The sequence below is a fragment of the Oryzias melastigma genome, linkage group LG3, assembly GCF_002922805.2.
Source record: "Oryzias melastigma strain HK-1 linkage group LG3, ASM292280v2, whole genome shotgun sequence".
Taxonomy (NCBI): domain Eukaryota; kingdom Metazoa; phylum Chordata; class Actinopteri; order Beloniformes; family Adrianichthyidae; genus Oryzias; species Oryzias melastigma.
The window spans coordinates 16,445,601-16,468,637 of record NC_050514.1 but is presented as its reverse complement, the minus strand read 5'-3'; the positions used below and the strand labels follow the sequence as shown (position 1 = coordinate 16,468,637).

General features: G+C 38.3%; 2 protein-coding genes across 3 annotated transcripts in view; both read right to left on the bottom strand.

The window, feature by feature from the left end:
* The window catches only part of sox6 (SRY-box transcription factor 6), a 123,125-nt gene extending 107,896 nt beyond the window's left edge, over positions 1 to 15,229 (bottom strand). For both annotated transcript variants that reach the window (XM_024295627.2, XM_024295628.2), the window contains exon 1: positions 13,771 to 15,229. The gene's annotated coding sequence lies outside the window, so the exon portion shown is untranslated. The remainder of the gene's footprint in view (positions 1 to 13,770) is intronic.
* Positions 15,230 to 20,055: 4,826 nt separating this feature from the next.
* plekha7b (pleckstrin homology domain containing, family A member 7b) overlaps positions 20,056 to 23,037 on the bottom strand; it is a 71,097-nt gene continuing 68,115 nt past the window's right edge. Inside the window, exon 28 of the mRNA XM_024294776.2 lies at positions 20,056 to 21,533. Within this exon, the coding sequence (XP_024150544.1) occupies positions 21,511 to 21,533 (23 nt within the window). The 3' untranslated portion in view covers positions 20,056 to 21,510. The remainder of the gene's footprint in view (positions 21,534 to 23,037) is intronic.

Genomic DNA, 23,037 nt, shown 5'->3' with positions numbered 1-23,037 from the left:
TGCATCATATAACATGAATAAAAGTCTATTTACTGAGCAACTAGGTTGAGGCAGGGTGAAGGGACAGAAAAGAGCAGAATGCTCTCTGCCACACTGGACGGATTTCAGCTCTCCTAACAGGCGACCTATCAGTTCAATTTTTTATATCACAAATTCTTCCCTGCAAGACTAAAGACAGAGGACAAAATGCATTTTAGCATGCTGGAAAACTCCTTAACTTCCAAGATATTCTCCCATATTTTCTTTTCCTTTTGCCAGTCTCTTTTTTTTCCTTTTTTTTTTATCCAGTGTGGGTCTTTGTGTGCTTGTTGGGGGGCAGGGGTATGAAAACAAGTCTCTCCCTTCTCTCCCAGGTAATGTGTTTATTTTCCCGGACCCATCTTCTAGTTTACTGCGTGGTGGCGTTTCTCCCCTCTTATCGCCTGGCCCTCGAGGGGCACTTTAGCCCCTCAAATCCTGTTCACCACATACTGGTTTTAGAATCTGTGAAATGAGTGCTAGAGAAGCGTGGCCACAATGTCTGCCTGTGTTGCTACTGGACTCAAATGGGCTCAGGGTTTTTTTGTCCAGGGAGATGCATAAATGGAAGTTTTTAACACCTCAAAGGAGGCTGGGCCTTTGTGGAGCCACACTAGAGAAGCCTGCCAGTCTCCTGAGGAGGCAGACACACTGAGTGCTGCAGGACAAAGAGCTGGAGGAGCAGAATCAGCAGGGGCGTCACTCTGCTTAGGGTACCGAGCAAACACACACACATATATAGACGCACTTACATTCGGTGCGAAACCTGCATGCACGCAAACATCCACTCATGAGGACAGAGTGACAAGTTCCTGCAAACACAAGGTGATCAAAGGATGCTTTACATGAAGCAAAGCCATTCTAAAATCGGAGAATTCACCTTTGTTACAGGTGGAAAATCCAAAAACCTGCAGCATTGAATGAACACTAGGACGACATGAACAGTTTTCCACCAATATAACCTTAAATAGATTTCAAATATAGGTTTATTTGTGATTATGCAAACATTCAGTAGAAAACACACAAGCACATCACCGTTTTCGTCTTACTGATTCCAGCTCCACTGTTGGAAAATCATTTCCTCATTTCCCTCCCACTTTTCCTTATTGAAATACTTTTTTTCTCTTTACTCCAGAGTACGGCAGCAGCTGGCATTTACAATCAGTCTTTATGCTGTTTAGATGTCTACAATAAGCATTTAAATGCAAATATGGCTTGTACAAACGACTTGCAACTTCTGTCAGAAACAACATAATCAACTTGCAATTGTCTCCAGGCTCTGACAAGGCCGAAGCCATAAGCATCTGTATTCAAATGATGCCTCGATTCAGGCACGGTTCAGCGTGGATATTTTCCACCGGTACTGCACTGAAAATCAATCACATGGTGAATTAAACCAGAAAGGAAACAACTGATCCATAAATGAACAGGTTACAACAAGGCATTGGAGTCCACAAATTATTTAGCGCTTCCCTCGTTTTGAGGGAAAGCAGGGATGCGCCAGGCGTATTTGAAAACAATGTTGTAGCTGGCAGGGAGGGCAGACAAGCTGGAGTATTGACATGTAGGAAATCCCAGTAAAATCCTTCATGAGCTGCATTATTGAGACTAAAAAGGCATTGACAGCTTGATGTACAAGTGTTTTAATACAGCTCAGTAATGAAAAGCTTTCAAACTGAAGCTGGATTTGCTTTGTTGGTGACTATTAATATGCATTCTTTTGTTCCTTAACTAACCAGAAGAAGTTACAAACAAAAGGAGCACACATGGAGAGTGTAAATGTGATGCTGACTGTTATGCACCTTATGTCCTAGGATGCAGAGCATAACATAAAAAAAGAGAGAAAGAAATCCCGGACAAGCCCCCAATTTATGGTACGCCCCCTTTTTTGTCTAAGTGGATCTAGAAGAGCATAACCTAAAAGTGATGTTTGCCTCTACTTTAAATTAATAGCAAGATTGTGCTTAACAGTGACAAAGCCACAGATTTTTTTTATATCTGCTGAATTTATTCTTCGGACTTTAATTAAATTAGGAAAAATAGGAGGAGAATCTGTTCAAATTTGATTTTTTTTTTTTAAATTGTTAATCGCACACATTTGTTTTTTTTCATGTTTTCTTTTTTCTCTATTGTACTTGTTTCTCCTCACCAGCCCATTTCATTCCCCTCCAAATTTACCTCTGCCCCCCCTCCTCTATGTAATGCTGGAAGGGGGCAGATGTCAGAGACAAGTCGCTGAGAGCAAAGCTCTACTTAGCTTAGCTCCTCATAGGAAACAAATGTAGTGTTGGAGCCACTGATCACTGGTCTAATTGAGTTTAACACTCCTTTCCTGGATTAAAAAGGGTCTTTGAAATAAAAGGTCAAATTACCTCCACAGCCAGGCAATAAATACAACGATTCAAACAAGGTACAGGGTTCCTGCTAGTTGCAAATTAAATTAGAGAAAACCAGGAAGCTTTTCAGGTTTATACAGCTTTGTAGAAGGTTAACGTTAAAGTCCTTTCTTTTAAAACAAACACTGTCACTTTAAAATATTGCTACACAATCCAAACTTTATTTTATAGTGATAACCTGCATTAATTATGCACATAATTAAGTTAGAGGGAGAAACTAGTTTTTACAAAAACTTTTAGAGTCTTCATGCTTCCAATGCATGATTTTTCCCATTATGCAACCTCCCCTATTGGTCCATTGTTTATTGATTGCAGCACAATAAAGGGAAATGAATTTAACGTGGAGCAGCAGTCTGGACTGAAAGCACAGAAGGTGGCCAAGCAGGTCTCAGAACAAGAGAATGAGGGAGCGCTCTAGACCCAAAAAGTTACAATGTGCCCTTTGTGACATAAACGCACTCCGCAGCAGATTGTGGAAAATGCCTCGAAATTTACTGGCGTGGATATCCAGCAATAACAAGTGACATCATCAGAAGTGCCATATATTCCACATTTCTGGATGTGTTTCAGATTTCGTTGAGGGAGGGGGCAAGAAAAACATTGTCAAGTGGTTATTATTTTCCCATCATGCCCCGTGAGCTTATTACACCATGGCACAGGCAATGGTAAAACTGAGAAAACTGCAGGCAAAGAGCTCTGAAACTCAAAGTTACAGAATAAGAGGCAGTTAAAAAGACAAATTCACAAACATATGGTGTATTTTAATTCCGATGTCATAAACCTTTTGTTTTTATTCATATATATATTTTTGCATCTGTGCACTGTTTTTAGTTTTGGGCCCCAAAACTCCAGGAGTCTTTACAGAGCTCCTGAAATAGAAAAATAATTAAATAATCGATTCTTTTAAAGAGATATCCTCATGAAATTAATAAGAATGTATGTGACTGCAGGGGTTTAAATGTATGTTCCAAGTGAAATCAAGAAAAACTGAGGCCTATCTACATTTAAAATGACCTTATAATGCATGTAGAGGCTTAGCATTCTTAAAACAGCAGTGAACAGAAAAAAAAGTTAAAATTGCAAGCTAAGTCTTGAAAGGCTTGAGGACTGTCAAAACTTTTTTTTTTCCATTTTTTAACATTCTAGACTTCAGTTGAATTGAGCCAAATACTCCTGCCGACTGCTTTGCATGTTCTTTAGAAATGTGAACTAATGTGCATACTTAATAAAATATAATAACAGACATAGATTTGCTGAATTATGCCACTTCCATCCATTAAAAACCCATTGGTACGATTTCAATAATCAAAAAGATACAATAACAATCCGAAAGAATGGAGCACAGAATGTTCTGTGCATCTGTGCGGGCTGCATGTGCACCAGTGTGTAATGTGTGCATGTATGTCCATGTGTTTCCATGCATGGTCTCCACAACAGCCCCCAAAATGTGGTTTTGGGAAGAGTGTGGTCTAACAGTAAAATGTTGAAATTGGAAAAAATATTACCCCTCTTTTTCTTGAATGGTCCAGAGATAAGCAGCCTTTGGCAATGAAGCCAGTGGAGTTTAAGCTTATTATGAATACCTCTCAGAGCACAGAAGCATGGACTGTGGAAATCAAAGGGAGTAATAGGCAGGTAAGCCAGTGTCATTTTAAGGAGGAAGTCAGTTGTGAAATTGTAAAATCGTAAGGCCCCGCTGACAATCTGCTGCCCTCTGAACACTCGCATACATGATTTCGAATGGCTGAAGCTATCAAAGATCTGGAAAAGTTGTGGGTCTGAGGGAGAAAAAAAAAGAAAATTCAATGCTAACATTTTTGTTGATGGAAACTGTTAATAATAATAATATTAATACAATTTATCTGTGTGATTAAGCACAGTACTCTGAAGAATGTGTGATTCCTTGTGAGCCCTGTAATCTTCCAAGCCGTGCAGAACATTCCTCCTGGATTCATGTTAAATTGTCTGTAAAAGTCCACTCTTATAAGCCGTGCTAAAACCATAAAAAAAAAAGACCTTTCATTGTTTTTTCAAGAATATTTAGAATGCAAGTTTATGGCATTTGAGTATTTTCCCAGTCAGATGCAGTTGTGCCTGTTAAGCTATAAAGCTTCTGCTGAGATCAGTAGTTAAGATGATATCATAACACGGCTGATCCAAGGCAGCATGGGCACTCAAATATTCTCCAAAGACACACACAAAACACTCACGGACTACTGTGGCTTTCTTCCCTGAATATTCATCCATGTTTCCACATCATCTGCAGGTCTCATAATCACAGTCACTTCCCCTTTAATCACAGAGCTCTAATTAGGTCCTAATAAACCATTTTGCCATCCTCTTGGAGCGCCTCTGTGTCACTCACACATCAAACCATAAAATACTATATTAAGAGGCTGTCAACCTCAAAGAAAGCTCCTCCAGCAGCAGCCTTAAAGATACTGCAGGAACACCCTCTTACGCTAATTGAAATTATCGAAAGCTCTGCTTACATGTGACACTTGGCCGTGTCTTAAGCCCAGGTCTGAAGTACAGCAGGCAAAGCACGACGGTCGTCCCAGCACTGCTGGTTTCTCTGATGTTGGATAATTGTTTAAACCTGAGTGGATATGGCACACGGCCTTGTGCTTTTTGTTCTGCCAGGAGAGGAAAAACGGTTCTCAGCTGCACTTTTTCTCCAGCTTCTTCTATTTTAATTCTGCCCAGCTTCATGGAAAGCTTCAGTGATTCCACGTTCATGTTGTAGACCAGTGTTGGGGACAATCATCACTGACCACAACTTGAAAATGATGGCTGGTTAATTAGAAGCCTTTCTTTGGCCTGGCTATAACCCATGCTGCTCCACCCTCCAGATGGTGACCAATAAATTCAGCTCTGCTAAGGATGAGAAGAAACATTGTACCTCCCCACGAGTGCTCACACAAACCCCTTCTTCTGTCGCTTAAATGAAAACACAGTAATGCTGTGCAATAAGGCTAAAATCACACACTGTTCGATATTTCTGAACTCCAAGTTAAGCCTCATTTCCACTGAGCAATCCGATACAGGAGGAGCAGTTCAGGACGGAACAGCGAGCGTTTCCACTCAGTTAAGCCTCTGAGCGGTTTGTTTTCACGGCGCATGTGTGGTGTAGACCGCTAGCGTGTCATTGCGTCATTGTGGTGCGACGACTAGAAAAGCAACAACAATGGAGGTCATCCAGCAGCTCTTTTTTTTCTTTGCTTTCATTTTTGTACATCGTGTATAACAAGAATTTAATGTTGAAAGAAGATTGGGGGCAGCTAAGAAGAATACCACCATAAAGAGGAAACGGAGTCACTCGCTTAGCGCTATACTGGTGATTTCTAATGTCGTCATCACTTTCTGCTAATAAACAGGTGGCTACAGCGACTCCGCCCCAAGTGTCCCGTTCTATTTTTCTATGGACCAACAATGGATGGGGCCCCTCAAGGGGCACGGGTCAGACATTTCCATTGTAAAATGCTAAAAATACCGGATCAAACTCAAACATACCGTACCTTACCGGACTGCTCAGTGGAATTTTAACCATGAATTCAAATCTGTTTTTTGTGAATTTTATTAGTTTGTCTAAAACCAAACAACTGAAACACATTGTTAGCATTTTTGATGAGTCATCTTCAGTCCAAGCAAAGGATGCAAATTCTGTTCTCGTTTTTAAAGTCATGTGCCTCATCATCTATCTGAACCTCATCGGAACATATTCACAAAGAAAAATCAAACTAAACACTCTTTCATCATTAAAGTTTCAATTTTGACATTTTTTGTCATTTTGGCACTTAAAATTGTGAGAAATTGTCAAGAAATGTGCACAATCCAACCATCACCAAAATCCACATTAAAATAGTGCCTAAGACTCCACTTTAGGACATTTAAGAGGCTCCAGCTGCCACTGATGCACATCGGCTTTTTAAAAGAGGAAAAAAAAACATTCTGAGACATCACTGGAAAGAAATGTTGCATGCTTTAACTAACTCACCTGTTTTTGAACCAAACATGTATTTTCCAAAATGTAAAATTTTATCATCAACATGCAGCAAGTGAAAAAGAATATTTTAGAATTAAAATAAACTATTAGACAGGATTGAAAACCTTGAAAATTGATTTCTAACGCTTTCACAAACACTTTATATCAGTTCTTTAAGTTGTTCTTGAGTAAATCAGTACTTAATCCAACAACATATTTAATAAATCCAGACTAGTTTGAAAAATAAAGGATTTTCTTTCCTCCGATGAGGAACCCCTCCCACATCCTTGTGTCTTCACCAGCCTGTCAGTCACAACCTTTGAGGCAAACTTTCTTCCAGATGTTCTACATCCATAACCCCTGGCAGTGTCACCACATGTGTGTAAATTGCGTTTGGCATGTCCCAAAGTGGCTGTCCCCTCAGATTGTCAATGAGACTCATGGGAGATTTACAACATAAGCCCAAACCACAGACTTTCTCTTTCATTTTAGGCAGCTTTTTCGCTTTTTAAAACACATTTTGTTTGGGTTTAGAAACCATAGCCTTCTTTACTTAAAAAAAAAAAAAGTACTTCCATGTCCGAAGGCTCCTAAAGAGCAACGCAAGATGTTTTCCCAGCATTCATCAGTAAAGTCTATGAGTTATTATTAATTCACATAAGATCAGATCTATAAGTATGCATCAGTTTAAAGTGTGAAGCTTGTGTCATGATGCAGATTTTGAACAACAATCAGCAAAAAGAAAAGAAAATTATCATATTTTTATATTTTTTTCTCTGTAAAACAAAAAAAAATTCTGGACTTTGAATTTAAGAAAATGATTTCAAACCAAGTTTTGTTTTTTGCTTACTTTCATTTGTTGGCTAACAGTACTGAAACCTCAGCTAATACTTTTTTTTTTTTTTTTTAACAAAACTTCCTTAACACCACCTGACTTTAGTGAACGTCTGCATCTAAAAGAAAACAAAAAAAGAGAAGGAGTCTTGAGGTTTTGGGTTTGTGGTTGAAGCCATTTTCTCTTAATGTACATTAAGAGCAAAGCCTCACAAACACCCAAATAAAGACACAAAAAAGTAACAAAAGACCAAAACCAGAAGAGAAACTGCAGTTACATTTATGAGAACTCATCATTAAAAGCCTTATCCTGCACTTCTCTTATTTCTCACTGATTTATTATTAATGGTATTATTAGAATTTTCCACAGAATAAAAAAAGTGAAAAATTAATATCTAGGTTTAACATGTTATTTTATTTTCCATGTATGACACATTAGGTGTCATTATAGCAGCTCTATGATACTAGAAGGTGAGTGGTGCTAGTTTAGAAAGACAAATGAGCTAAAACACAAAGCATGGCTCAAATGAAACAGCTCTTCAGTCGAGTTAGGAACTTTCCGTATATCTTCTTTGCATATATGAAGTGTTAATTAAAAGCTATTTCTTTATTCCAAGTGTCAGTAAAACATCTACAACAGAACATCCGTTTTAAACCAGGCCCAATGCTTTATTATCTTTTAAAAAGAAAGTGCTTTGAGCTCATGAAAGCAAATTCAAAGTTGCTAAAATAAACAAATGCACAGAGCCAAAAGTGTGCTCACTCACTCCTGAAGCTAAACTATTCACTTATGAAGCCAGATTGCCATTATCAGGTAACAACTATGATGCTAATTTTACATGTTGTGTGAGATCGAGCTGCCAGATGTCAAGCTGGCAGTTAACCATCATCAAATAAATAATAGCCGTCCGGCTTCAACAAACTACATAAACCAGCCATAAAAAGCCAAAACACCTACTGATTTTAAGGACTGCGAGGTACGTATCTGATGATTTATAAAAGAGGATCAATAACAACTTTTCTTTTATTCATTTTCTGTGAGCGAAACAAACTTATTAAGATTGAAATTGGGTGTAATAACAAATTCAGCTTTGCTGGGGGAATACTGTTTGTGTGAAACAAGCCTCTGCAGAAGAGCAAGGCCATACTAAACCTCCACACGGCGGCACTTTCATCACGGCGTGGCTCACATGAGGCGTCTGTGATCGCAGTCTCTCAAAGGCTGGGATTTGCCAAAAAAAAAACCTGGCAATTCCATCAAATCTGGATTGTTCATGAAAAATCTGACATACAAACGTGCTATGATGCGTGTGCCGGGTGTGCGCTTGCTTCCACGTAAAAAAAAAAAAAAAAAAGAAGTTTCAATGGAATTCCTTCACATTTCTGAGTGTCACGGCTGCCCATGTTGGCTCAAGTTATATGTCCAAGGGATTCTTTAATTCTTCCTCCAAGGCTCTGGCTCGCCCATGGGATGGCCTGATCCAAACACAATGAGGGGGATCACAAGTAAAGGTTGTGCGGCTTTTGTGTGTGAGCAGCGCAAAAGCCCACATTACACTAATCTCTTTTCCCTTGTTCACTCGCAAGACACAATCTCCAGTCTTCAGAGCGTCTCCAATTCTAGCAGGACAGAAATCAGTCGGGGCAAAAGATCACAGCACACCACCCAGCCCCTCTCTCTCTCTCCCTCTTTTCTTTAAAATGTCCTGGCATTCTACAAGCAAGGTCAGTCACACCTACACACTTTTACAGTCCATTTGTATGTCTGTGAAAAGATTAAACACGCCTGGACAAATAAGCTGTTTTTTTTTCTCTGGGACTAACATTAAAGGAAAACTTAATGTGACTGATGTTAATGAGAATTGGTGCTAAATCAAATATTAAAAATAATTAATGGATGAATCAAACTATAGTAAACAAAATGTGTGCGTTTTCTTTTTTGAACCAATTATTTTAAGTTTAGTGTCTACATTTCTGCAGAAGTTACATTTTGCTGCACTCTTTCTACATGAGCAGACAGTCCTCAGCCTGAGTCGATATTCCTCGCATGTGCATGAGAGACGGAGAGTGTGCGTGTGTGCACGTGCATGTGTGTGCAAGGACTCCAAAATCCAACACATTTTAATTACTGCCCGGCTACACTGTGTGTCTCTTTGATATGGAAATGGAGGCAACCGTCTTCACACAGCCACTGTACAAATCTTCATCTGATTCATAAAAACAATGAGCCCCACTAATTCCTCCACCTGATTACAGTTCCAGACCTGTGTCAGCGACATGCGGCCACCAAATCCCACCCAATTAATTCTACATACTAATATGTGATTAAAAAAAAAAAAAAAAAAAAACTAGAGGCTACTTACCATAGCCGAGACTGTTGCATTTTTGAAGTCAGTGTTAATTATGCACAACTATGCTATGGACTGAAAGAAAATGTCCAATTATTTTCAGAAAAACAGATTCAGTGAGAGGGTGAATGATACAGATCAAAATGGGCCACTTAGGTTACTTGTGCAATTATGGAAATCCTGTGATGATACATATATTTCGCTTTTTAAATCTATAATCCTTTAGTGATAGCAGTTCTTTTCACTCGCTGCAGCCAGAGGGCATGAAAATCTAATAAAAACATGTTTTTTTTCAAAACTCCGTGCCCCCTTGTCGGTATTAAGTTCACACAATATCTGATCATGTGTGAAAATCATACGAGAAAAAAGTAAATACCGCAACATGTAATCAAGGTCAATTATTCAGATTTAAAGAATATGCGTCCAAATGAGGGAAATTAAACACAGAATGGCAAAGAAATAGAGTCGTTTGTGGTAAATGAGCAGCAGAAGCTGAGCGAAATTCTGACTTGCTCTGCGGTGTCTCCTCTTTGTGTGTCTTCCCTGTCACAGCTGACCCTTCATTTATCTCCCCCACGTCAGAGAAGAAAGCTCAGTTCCATGTAGTGACGCTCATTAATGACGTGTTAGTAAGTTGTCAAAAACTTCTAGAAATCCACCACACACCCACCGGCACGCTCAGACACAAATATGACATGACATCCACTAATAATTTTGATCATTGTTGAAATACTGCGCTGCAAATTAGATAGCACTTAGAAAGACAGATGTCACAACATGTGCTGCCACATTTATTATCTCCTGCAGTCCGCCAACCTTCTGCTGCTCTCTACCTTTGCCGGGCCTGCTGTTGTTTACCTCTTCTCATCTTGTTTATCACCAGGTCCCGGTCACAACCAGCACAAAGAGAGGGGGGACTGGTAATCGTGCACCCCTCAGCTGCTCCCCTCCTTTATACGCCGCTCAGGCTCTGCCTCCCCACATCCCCTGCTGGACCGCGAAGCTGAGAAGCAGAAATCTGACTACTCTCCACAGTTTGGGTAATATTGACTGTCTTCATTCATTTGAATGAGGCAGGCTGTCCTTTTTATTTTTATTTTTTTATTGTCATTAATATTTCAAAGTTTTGGATTGTTTCCGTCCCTGTCAAGAACAGAGACGTTCCTGCAAAACATCTAAGAGGTGAAAAGTCTCACGTTAGAGCACACACCAAAAAGCAGAAGCATTCCGTTTCACACGAGAGAGCTCCACATATTCTACCGATTTCTATTTTCCATCCTGAAATATCAAAACCGAAAATAAAAAAAAATAAATAAAAAAAACTGTTGAGTGTAACCTAATTAAAACTAGTGAAATTTTATTTTAGAACCGTTCACTTTGTATCACCGTCTTTACTGCATGCGACAGCCCATCACTAATGCAAAAGATCAATTAAAAAAATGATCTTTTATTCCTTTTTTGTGAGCAAAACAACCCTATTAAGATCAAAATTGTGTTTTAATTACAAATTTAGCTTCGCTGGGGAATTCAGTTTTTGTGAAACTGTCAGCGGAAGAGCAAGGCCATGCAAAAAACCTCCACACGCCTGCACTTTCATCGCGGCATGGCTTATAATAAATACATGATTGTTCCTGAGCAGTGGGTTCACAACTGGAGTCACCGCACGTCAAACTGAGAGAGCAGGCATTTACTCTAAAAAAGAATCAAACACTGATGATCCTGAGGAAAATGTGAGGGATTTTTTCCCCTCTTTTTCGTGCTATTTTCTTTATATCCCTTTTAATTTCTGGAAAGCTTTAAACGGCGAGCACAGATCTGACAGAAAGCAAATTTCACATTGAGGTGTTTCGCCTAACAAATTTAAAGATCAACTAATTGGAATCCCTTTTTTTTCCTCTCAAAAAAAAAAAAAAGAAGCTGGTGGCAGAGGTTTTGTGTGGCAGCAGCAAGGTGAGGGTCAGCAGCACAGTTGGTCATCTGATTTGTGACACATTGGACTTGAACAGAGTGCAGGATGTGTTTAGACAAGAGAGCCAGGGGGCTTTCAGCCAGAATGCTCAGTCCTAAATATCTTTGAATGCATCAGCGTGACTTTTTTTTCCATAGAAGTCTTGCTGAAAAATGCTTTGCAAAATAAAAATAAAAGAATGATTTATCTAAAAAAAATACTGAAATACAGTAAAGAAAACATACCTGGTTATGCAGCAAGACATGAGGTAAATTTGATTTTTTTTCTGCAGTTTTGTTCATATTATTATTTTGTTCTTTTTTAAAATAAAAGTCAGAATTATACAAAAATGCCTGATCTGATCTTTCACACGTTCACAAATAGAGTATCCAAGCTTTTATAGTGCAGAAGCTCAATTCTACATTTTCAGCAACTGCCAGGTTCAGTTTGCTCGAAGAGGCTGATCACTTCTACCGCTGCTGCCCCTTCCCTCCCTTCACTCTTTTTGGGGGAGCCACACGCTGGGCAGCACAGGCTGAGGGAGGCAGGGAGAGACGGGTGTCCCTGTATAGCAATCAGGACAATGTGCTGAATGAGCAGTCTAATTATAAATGTGCCATTTAGACTCGCATTTGGTCGTCGGGACCGTCTAACCTTATGGGGAGAGCGGCGTTAACAGTGGCCGCTCATGACGGACTGCCCTGCAGGAGGCAGGAGGACCACAACTTTCAGGAGCTGACTTTTACGCACGGAGAACAGACATTTTTACGCGTCATAAGTGTGAGAAAAAAGTTCTGAAAAATGGAAAAGAGGGGGAAACTGCTCTTCCTGATAATCAGTCAGATTTTTTTTTTCATTAATTGAATTTTACCTGTAATGACACAAAAGGTTATTGAAGCTCACTTGTGTTACTAATTCATCTTAAAATTAAGTGTCTCTGCGCTTAACACTCCCCACATTTTTGTATTTTTTTTCTTATGTAAAAATCTTAAAAATATTAAGTCTTAAATAAAAAAACAGTCTACAATTAGGTCAACTTCCTTGTGAAAAAATAAAAGTTCAAATGTTTTTATTTTCTATTTAAAATATTTTTTTAAAAATCACTTATTTTATTGATCTATAAATAAATGTGGGGTATATCTGAGCATTATTTTAATTCATGTTGCTGAAAAAGAAGATCACGGTATATGTGTCCGGATTATTTTAGATTAAAATAATTATGAAACACACGCTTTAGAAGGGAGAACTTCAGTCCAGGAGCGCACGGGCTGCAAGTTATTCGGCTTAAATGGGGAAAAGAAGTTCGAGTCCATCTACTCTAAATGGACAAGTCCTGCGATTGTTGAATTTAATTTATGGCTTACGCATTCTTAAGAGGTCAATTCCCTCGACCCCGTGAAAGTTGAGGAAGAGCAAATTCCCAAGCTGCATGCGCGCCTGGATGAAACTTTGGGTTTGACTTAAAAAAGCAAAAAATAAAATAAAAGTAAAAACAAATTTCAGTTTGTGATAGAAATAGTTAAAACGCGCGGCACAGACGCAAAAGTGTAAAAAGGTGCCCTCTTCAGAGGGGCAGAAAGCCTGTCAGAGGGGGGCACGCCGTTGTCAATGAATGGTACCGCTTTGTGGACAGAAGTGAAACTGCCGACAGCGGAATAATAAATAAAGTTATGAAACACGTAAAGACAGAACCGATCAGAAACTTTAATCGTGTAGTGGTTGTATAAGAGGCTGCAAATGTGTGTGGTTAGTGAAAATGTTTTTGGTTTAACGCGGCAGTCCCTGCGCTGAGAGCGCGTGCGCTGACGCGGCGAAGCGCTGCTGGAAAACAGAGGAAAAAAGAAGAAAAGGAAAAACTTGAAAATGTGTTTGGGGTTGAAGTTTGGTTGTAGTGGATGTGGATGTTGATCATAGCAAAGTGTTATAAGTTGTTGTTTTGTTTTTTTCTGCTTAATGTGTGTGTGTGAACCGGGAGCCCCTCGCTCCCAGCGCCTCTAACGCGCCTCTGTCGTCCTGCATGTGCTCGGCTTGTTTTGATGAAAGCGGCGCATCACAGTCGCGGGTAAAGTTTCACACTCGTCGCAAAAGTGCACGGATTTGACGCTTGGAGTACTTTTTAGATTCCTTTCTGTGCGCGCAGGACGCTCGGGACGCTTCCACTTGGAGGAATCAGCTCTGAAAGGTGGGAAGGAGCGCACAGCGTTGCGCGCTGGAAAGTGAAGCAAAAAAAGTGCGTTTTACCTTGATGATGTGAGTCGTGAAGAATCCGTCCACTCCCCCCACCTGTGCGCAAACAACTCAAAACTTAACTAAAACTTCTCAGAAAGAAAGGAAAAAAACAAAAAGCTAAAATCCCTGAGCTATCTGTTGAGCGAAAACTTGACTCAGCTCACTCGGGGCCATGTATGAGGGGGATCCCGTAGACTCTCCGTGAAGTTCAGTTGTCCAAAAACTACAAGTATCTTTTGTTGTTCGCCTGTCTGCTCTATATGTTCTTCTCTCAGATAAGAGGAGACTATAGGAGTGGAGCGGCTGTCAATCTCGGCAATCAATGCGCGCAGCCATGTCGCAAGTATTCAAAGCATTTCCCGTCGTGCAACATCAGAAAGTGAGTGGCCAGGGCATTGATCTGAGGAAGGCAAAGAGGCAGGACTCCCCTCTCCTCCTCCTCCTCCTCCTCCCCTCCTCCCCCTCCTCCTCCCCCAGACAAGAGAAGATGCAGGAGAGAGAGAGAGAAAGAGAGGGAGGCAGAGAGATGTGACATAAAAGTGGAGACCGGCTGGATAATTGTTTCTGCCCGCTTTGAGTGCGTAAAAAGCCGAATACGCACCAAGCGACGCAGGAACTGCAAAGTTAAGGGCGACCTTTCCTCCAGGAGAAGCTTCACTCTCCCTCTTATTTTTAAATTCTTTTTTTTATTATTATTATTCTCAGAGCGCACCTCTCCAACTTGACTGAAAACATGTAGGAATCAGTTTCTTTGACGAGGGGACAGGCGGTCAGCTAATGAGTTTACGCGCGCAGGTGAGCAAAACGTTCAGATTAGACAGATCCCTTTAGACCTGACAAGAGACGGAAAACTGTGATTATTTGCATGAATAAAAATCATCTTCCTCCTTTTCTGTCACACATTACTTTTTTAAAGTTTCATTTTATAGTTTTCCAGCAATCTTTTATAATCATGTAGTCTCCAAAAATTGTTTAATTTATCCATATAACACCATCAAGGATATCATAAAATTATAAAATTATATAAAGAAGACCATTTTTAATTGCTTGAAATTTATCAAATTGAATTAAAAAAAATCATAACATTGCCAATACAAAAAAAGAAAAAGAAAAAACGTCTGGATTTTCGTAAAAATAATTATACATTTTTGGCTCAATTTTAAGAAGGTACAATTTCTTTAATAAAATTTTTAAGATAGACTTTTATTATAAATTCTGTTTATTTGAGTAAAATAAATGAAAACATTTACACATTTTGAAACATATTTTTGTTAAAAAGTTTTTATCGTCCAATATAAAAATAAGTAATGTATAAAACACACAGGTTGCATCATTTTACGCACAAGATCCGCTTTGACACCGCAGCATTTATCCTCTGTTCTGACTGAACATGTGTTTTAGGTTATCCGACAAGCAAGAGGAGGAGGAGGCCCGCATGAAACTAAAGACATTTCACCAGAACCGCATCATTCAGTAGAATAAAAAAAAAAAGCAGCTGACTCAAAAAATAAAATGAAAAGTTATTATGGATAAATCTGCATCTTCATGTTTTAAAAGCTAAGCAAAGACACACACAGGAAATAATGGGAAAAAAAGTTACTTACAAAGAGAGGAAACAGCAGGAGGAAATTCTGATTGTTAACGGCAGAGTGCAATAAAGCTGAAGGAGGGAGGAGAAGAAGATAAAGAGCGAGAGGGAGAGAAGAAGGGGGGAGTGACAAAGAACTGGAGATGGGCAGAGAGAGAGAAAGAGAAGTGGAACACAACGACTCATACTGAGGTGCGCTTCGTGTTCCACCACTTTCTGTTCCAGGTGAAGGAGAACACCCAAAAGCCAGCCCCGGCGCGCCGAACTTCACTTTGGCGCGCGTAAAAGCGCGCATCTTCCCCCTTCTTCAACTAGTTTTCTCAAAGTGCCTCATTTTTAAAAAGAAAGAAAGAAGTTTATCAACTTTTGTGTACTTCAACACAAGCGCCACTCAATTTTTAAAGAAACCTGGAAATCTAACTGGTGCCACTTATGTTGAAAATAATCCCATAATATACTCGTGTTTCCTTTTTTTTCCTGATCCATACATGATGATTCATAAGTGATGTCTGCCCTGAGTGCAGACACTATAAAGAGTGGGTTTTTCTTTTACCACCCGGACTCCAAAGCGCATTGGACGCTCCTCATGCGCCACCTTTTGGACACTGATGGAAGAACTCGGATGCGACCTCCATTCTGTAGAGTGGATAAAAAAGTTGCGCATGTGAAAATGATACCTATTTAGAGTAACTTAAACTGTTACTCATGATAACAACTTTTAACTCATAAAAAACCTGAAGAAACATGACTTATTGAGGTGACTCATAATTAAATTACTGTTTACTTCACGTCTTATGACAGCTGGCTGGAGTAAGCAGGAGTCAATCAGGGTCAGACAGGTCACCAAACATTACCTTTAGTTTTACATGTCTTCCTATCTGGAGTTCAGATGCATGAAAGCTTGTGTGAAGAGCAAAAGACAGTCCAACTTGTTGGGGGGTAAGGCAGACACATTTGCATACCCTGTGAGTCTTTGATGCATCTTCAAATTCATAAATATTTGAAAAGCAGAGTGCATGAAAATCAACATTTTTGTTACATTAAATTAACATGTGTTCTTCTCCTGTTCTGCGTGGTTAATTAGAGAACACCATTAAGTCTGGGAGTGAGACTGCGGGGGTGTCGCTTGTGTGTTTATGTGGGGTGGGGGGTCTTTTGGTTATTGTGTTGTCAAGGCAGGTTTTGAAGGCCTGCTGACTCATGCCTGATAAAACAATAATTGGTGATCTGACTGAGGATTCACAAACATAAAAGATACAATTTTGAGACCATTTTTTGTGTCTTTTTGACAGTTGCATCGTTTGTTTTAACTTTACTTTTGTAGTTTTGCGAAAGTTATCACTAACTTACGCCAGATTTCAGCCACATTATAAGTATATTTTAAGTTAATTCAATAGAAATAACTGTCTGGAGAGTAAATAATGTCAGAATTTGTTTTACAGATGTTTTTACTGTCCTTGATTTTTCAAAATCAAAGAAAAACATTCTGAGAATCTGAGCAGGTACATACCTTCAATTTTAACCATAAAGTACTAAATTAAGTAAATTCACATAACAGTTGATAATGTGCATAATAATAATTACTCATCATATTTATTAATATGAAGGATTAACTTTTCCTCCCTTAGTCTGATACAAGTATATAATGTGGACAGATATACTTTGACCTGATGGGTTATCACTGAGTACATAATCAGCCAGCACCAAGTTACAGTAGTAAAAACCAAAACAAACAAACAAACAAACACAATCCTCACAAAGCTGCATAATGCCAAATTATGCAATTATCTTCAGCAGCATTTGCATACATGCAAATGTCCTCTCCCAATTGTCACGGCTGTGTGAGATGCTCTGTTCTCATTAGTTGACCCAAATCTCTTCTTACCACTCGTGACTCTGGAATTCATCAGAGTTTAGACAGGACCCACAGCAACGTGCATGTTCTACTTATCGCAGACATCATCCCACAGCCCGCGCCACATGGAAATGTACGTGTTTGCACCAATATAGACAAATATTGAGCAGTGGTATAAAACCGGGAAACTCTACATATATTGTTAAATATATAAACGTCTGAGTAAGGCGGCTGTGCTGCAGAGGTGCAAGAGGTTCCCGCCTTGTGTCAAAGTGTTCTTAGGTAAGACACTGCTCCTGGTACATTGATCCTGGTGGTTCTAGGTTGGTGCCAGTGTTCGGCAGTGTGTGTATGTGAATGGGAATGTGACCGTAAAGCCTTAAAGAAAAGTACATAAGTATTTACCATTTTAATTGCGTTACTCTTACCTAACAAAACTTGATGCTCCAACTTTTTACTGAAGCCACAAAATGTAATAAATTGCTATTAATGTAGTTCGCTGTTTGTGCTTGTTAAAGTTTGGAGTGGGTTCTTCTGGAGCTCACAAGTCCTGTCCACCTTTGTCATGGGAGGGATAACGCGTCAATGTAAGGGTGGGGTCATCTGGACCCAATAAGAGAGCTCAAGGTTAAATGAGGTAAAGACCCAAGGACATCAGGATCATTTTTTTCTACTTGACATTTACTTACGCAGATGGGTTGACTGAAACCCTAATTCTATTCTTTCATAAGACGATGAGAAGAACATTTGGGGATTCCTAAGCAATAAATAATTTACCACACTACATTTTTATTGAAAAAAATGTACTGTATGTGGAATATGAAAATGATGAAACAGCATAAAATATGTTTTTAAGTTCAAAGCGTGGTTTTCTTTGTGGTACAATTGGAGTAAAATGTGAGATCCCCATAGTGTGCAAAAAGAAGACGCCAACCAAGTTTCCATGGAGGTGTAATCCTCAAACATCCAAAGCAGCAATAATATTTATGTGATGAAAGTAAGTACCACTTGGAAATGCTGCAGGGTTGCTCGTCTTTATTGTCCAAGTGGCACAGATGAATGCATTTGACTGTATTGAGAAGAACCCAGATCTAAGAATGAGGTCAAGAGGTTCTCTCCTGAGCAAAACTAGCACACAACAAGAACATAAAGCTGTAATCTACACCACAGAATCTGATGTCTGGCTTCTTTTTTTTTAAATCCTGGTGCTCCAAAGGTTTTTATTTACATGTGCTGCTACTTATCAACTTGTATTTACACGTTCAAAAATTGCTCTCAAGCATCATAACGCTGAGGCCCACTCTCTCCTCCTCTGAAAAGCATTTTTGAATTCGGTAAGTATTTAGTAAAAGGATTAATGCGGGAGGCCTTGATTGCGTTTAACAGAACAGGACCCTATTAGCATAATAGGCCCTCTTTCATTCTCTTTGAAGTCCAGGGCATGGAATAACAAATGTATATGAACCTCCAGCCAAACGTCAATACATGGAAATGCCACAATCCGCAGTGGGAGTTCTTGGGCGATTTTTTTTTTTTCTTTTTCGCGGGAGGAGGGGAAAACATTTTATTTCATTGCAAACGAAGGCATCACGGAGGAAGGGGATGCTCTTCCAGCTGCTCGGACAAGCAAGAATCTGTGGGGTCCAGATCTCAGATGGAAGCAGAAAGCTTAAGGTTTCAGGGGAAAGTAAACAGGAGTTTTTTTAAGCACACTGCAGTAAATCTATTACACTCCAATTAAAGATAAAGATGTCACCAGGAAGAGGGTAGCGTCCCGAAAAGGTCCCAAGGACGGATCATAAAGTGGTGATACATACACTACGATGAATATTTATAATTTTATATCGCTGCTTTATTTGATATTAGCAGCACATGTGATTCTTCTTTCAAGGAGCATGCTCTTTGTGTTATTTTCTTTTTGAACCCACAGTTCAATCCATGTATTTCTCTGAGGTTTCTTTTACAATTGCAACGGAGACCAAGTTCATGATTTAAAGATATGAATTCTGTACTTCAAAATCCAGAGTTATTAGCATCCACCTTCGAGGTATAAAAAAAAAAAAAAGAAAAAGAAAAAATACACAGAATTAAAAATGCCCTTTTGAGATGGAGAAAGCTTTGAACTTAAGAAACATTTCAAGAAGACTCTCTTTTTTATTGAAAGTTCACCTCTTTTGAGAGACGACGAGTTTGGTTCCCTTGTCAAATAATAGAATAAACTTTATTAGGTCGAGGAAATCATTGGGAAAGTTCAAAGAGAATGTTGAAACTCTGAAGAGTGCTCAGTTTGTATTTTTGCTTTGTACATGACTTGAATAGATGTAATTAGGAAAAAGTATGAGCTGGAATGAAATACAAAAATCAACATGTTTTGTTTTTTATTTAGATAACACCATTTTAAAAGAGAAAGATGGAAAATTGTCCTCAACCTCATCTTCATGTCCCACAAAAAAGTGTTGTTTTTGTTTCTGCTGTCTTTAGAACAGGCACGTTTTATTTTGTAATCTCAAATTGAGGAAAAAAATCTGCATTTATTTTGAAAGTTATAACAAAAAACATGAAAAATAAAGTTTTTCGCACAGTAAAATAAAATATGAAGTGACAATATACTTTAAACGCTCACTCAAATGAAAATTGTGTTCAATGTTCTTGTAGCATTTTTCTTGTGATGAAGCATACAGAAAATGAAAACTGTGTTTTTGAGTTTTTCTTTATTGTGGTGAATCAAAAGCAGACAAAAAACTTCTGTTTGAAAAACTTGTAGTTGTTTGGTACAAACTATAATTAGAGGGCCACTAACTCCCTGATTTGCTCCATTAAGCTTTCACTGATTCACACAGGTGGTTAGACAGACTTTTTTTTTTCTTTTATGTCGTATGCCCCCCCCCCCTGAAACAACCCTGTGTTTTAGGAGACCCAGACTTAGGTCCCCTTGTGGCTGCATACAGTAGTTAGGCAGTATGGTGAAAGATCTTGCCTCACACCTTTTTTTGAGATGATCCTATATTATAAAATAATTTCAATGTTCTAGTATTAAAAATGTCTTCCCCATTACAGTACTTTTAAAGTTTTTACAATTTGAATATCTTCTGGTAAACATGATGTGAAGTTTATTACACCCATCATGGGTTTCATGGGTTAGGGTTCTCTCATTTATTCAATGTTTGCATGTTTTGACATATAATTGTGAATTGTTGGTTCAAACAACATGTTGCCATATCAAAAAAAAAAAAAAAAAAAAAAATAGTCACGACTTTCTGCTCAGCAATAGATTTTTAGCAAAAAATTTAGTCAAGAGATTACTTCCTTGTGTCTACTTTACTGGGTGGTATTTTGAACTCAAGCGATCTTAAATGTTGGCTCAGATTAATGCGAACCTATTTATCTTTAGCATGGATAAAGCCAGACTTTGTTTGGAACTGTCAACTCCCAATATTCAACCTAGTACATGTGGACCAACTACAGTGTACATGTGCTTACAGGAAACTATTAAAAATCTAAGATCAAACTAATAAAAAACACCTATTCTCAATAAAAACAGTACTTCTAAAAACTAATATTCATCAATTTTTCTAGAAAAATTTTATAATTTAATGCTTAAATGTCCATATTCTGCTGTTTGTGTGACTTGTGCATCTACTCTCCAAAAACTGAAGTTGCTAAGAACACAATAATCCTTAGTGACCAAATCATGTTTTCAACATCTTTAATATTCACATCTATAAATGTCCTTTTTCCCAACCTCCCCTAGTTACACAAAAATATCATGAAGGGTAATTTCATCCAGATGTACCCAAAAATAAAATTCATTTTGGCAAGCCTAAACGATACAGGCAGTGCTACAGGTTCAGTATATAAACAGGAGATCTGGGCGACTGATATGATCTAAGTAAAGAAAAAAAAAAGATTATTTTCATGATGCATTTAGTTACTCTCGTTTTAACATTCTGTACCTGGAGAGAATTAACATTAACAATAATTCCAGTTGAAAAGACACATTAACAAAAAGCAGTTGAGTCGTTTTAGGAAAACATGATGCTGCCCAACATTTCAGAGGGGGAAGAAACTTTGATAAGAGTCTTTATTATCTTAGCATAGATTTTCCAAAGTTAAGTGCAGTCACGTCCACTGCTTCCTTTTTTCCCAGGAAGACAACGCTTTCAGGAGTTAGAAACACCTCATTTCTTTGTTAGCCATAAATTAAATGTCGACTACCACTTATTTATTGCTGCATATAGAGATGTCCCAGTAAACTGAATCCCCTGGGCTCAGGTAATCCAGTGGATTCCCATCAGGTTGGAGTTGCACCTCAGAGTCCAGAACTAGCTTGAGCTAAAGAGATGATAGAGAAGACAACAACGAAGAAGTAAGAAATATGAAAGAGAAACCCCATAAAGCAAAATTATATACATTAGAATATGTTAAAAAATCAACCTAGTAGTGTCTTTCAAAGATGTTTTATTTTTTTGGCACAAACACTAAAGTAACAAGCAAAAAAAAACTCTAACAAAATAAAACTTTTAGAAAAGGTGTGTGATCTATACCTTTTACAAACTCTATCAATAATAAAAGCAGTAAACCTCAAATCTTCTCTGTTTATAGGACAACAAGCAGTGCAGGCATTTTCTGCATTTTTCACTGATAAACTTGCAGGATAAATAAAGTCCCCTAAAATAAAAATGTATTTCTTTCTCCAATCTTTAGCTTTAAGTGAGTTTTAAATCAAACTAAACAAAATGTTCCTTGTTGATGAGCACAAAGTAAATTTCTGGTGTTCTGCTGGTATTTACAAAGAAACAAAAAAGGTCCAGCATAAAGAAAAAAATATACAAACATAATTCATGTAAATAAAGTTTAGCCTCAAACACAAAAGGGGTTTATACAAATATACACCTCGTGTTATAGAAGATTCATAACTCCTTTATTGGAACAGAAAAATCTGTCCAACACAAAAGGCCTTCAGCTCTTATAATATCCGTTTGCTCAGATGCTGGACGGGACAGTTTAAATAAATTAATAAAGGAAGGCAAAACAGATAAGTTTTAAATAATCTTTTATGATTTATAATAGGCCTATGAGGATAAATAGATATGGTAAGAAGTTATGGAAAAAACATTACATTGAAAAAACAAAATCTGCATATTAAGTTAATTCCTTTAGAATAGAAAAACAATATTTTAAATTATTAGTGACATGCAACACATGCTTTAGTATGACAAACCTATTATAAAAACACGCTCTCTCACAATTATTTAGTTGTTATTTATTCCTAAAAAAAGGAATATTTAATACCCAAGATTTCATTTGGTAATAAATTATTTTTTTAATCTTTAAAGGAGATTATCAAATTAGAAAACCATACTTTGTCTAATTACAACAAGAAAAGTAATGAATTCATTGCATCTTTTTTTCTCATGCTACAGATGTGGAGCTAATTGGCACAGAGGGAAGCAGCTGTTCTGATTATAGAACTGTTGAGGTGCTAAATCAGAAGGTGTCTTTTTTGTTAATTACACACAATGCTCCAAAACAGTCTTGATCTTCTGAGACCTTTCTCCTCTCAACAATGCATAAATATTTTGTCAGTTGTACAGGAAAAAAGACAACAATTTGCACACAATTATCCCAGAGGCAAACTCCAGATAAACGTTTTATTCTGATGACAAGATTCCCCGCCAGGTGAATATTGTAGGCTGTCCTGATGGGTAAAAAAGCACAAGGAAACAAGCAGCTAAGTCTTACTTTGACTTTCCCGCTACACAAACGTGTAGTGAATTCCGTTGTTTAGAGGAGAAGGAGGCGCCACGGAAACGGGAGGAAGAGGAGGAGGAGGAGG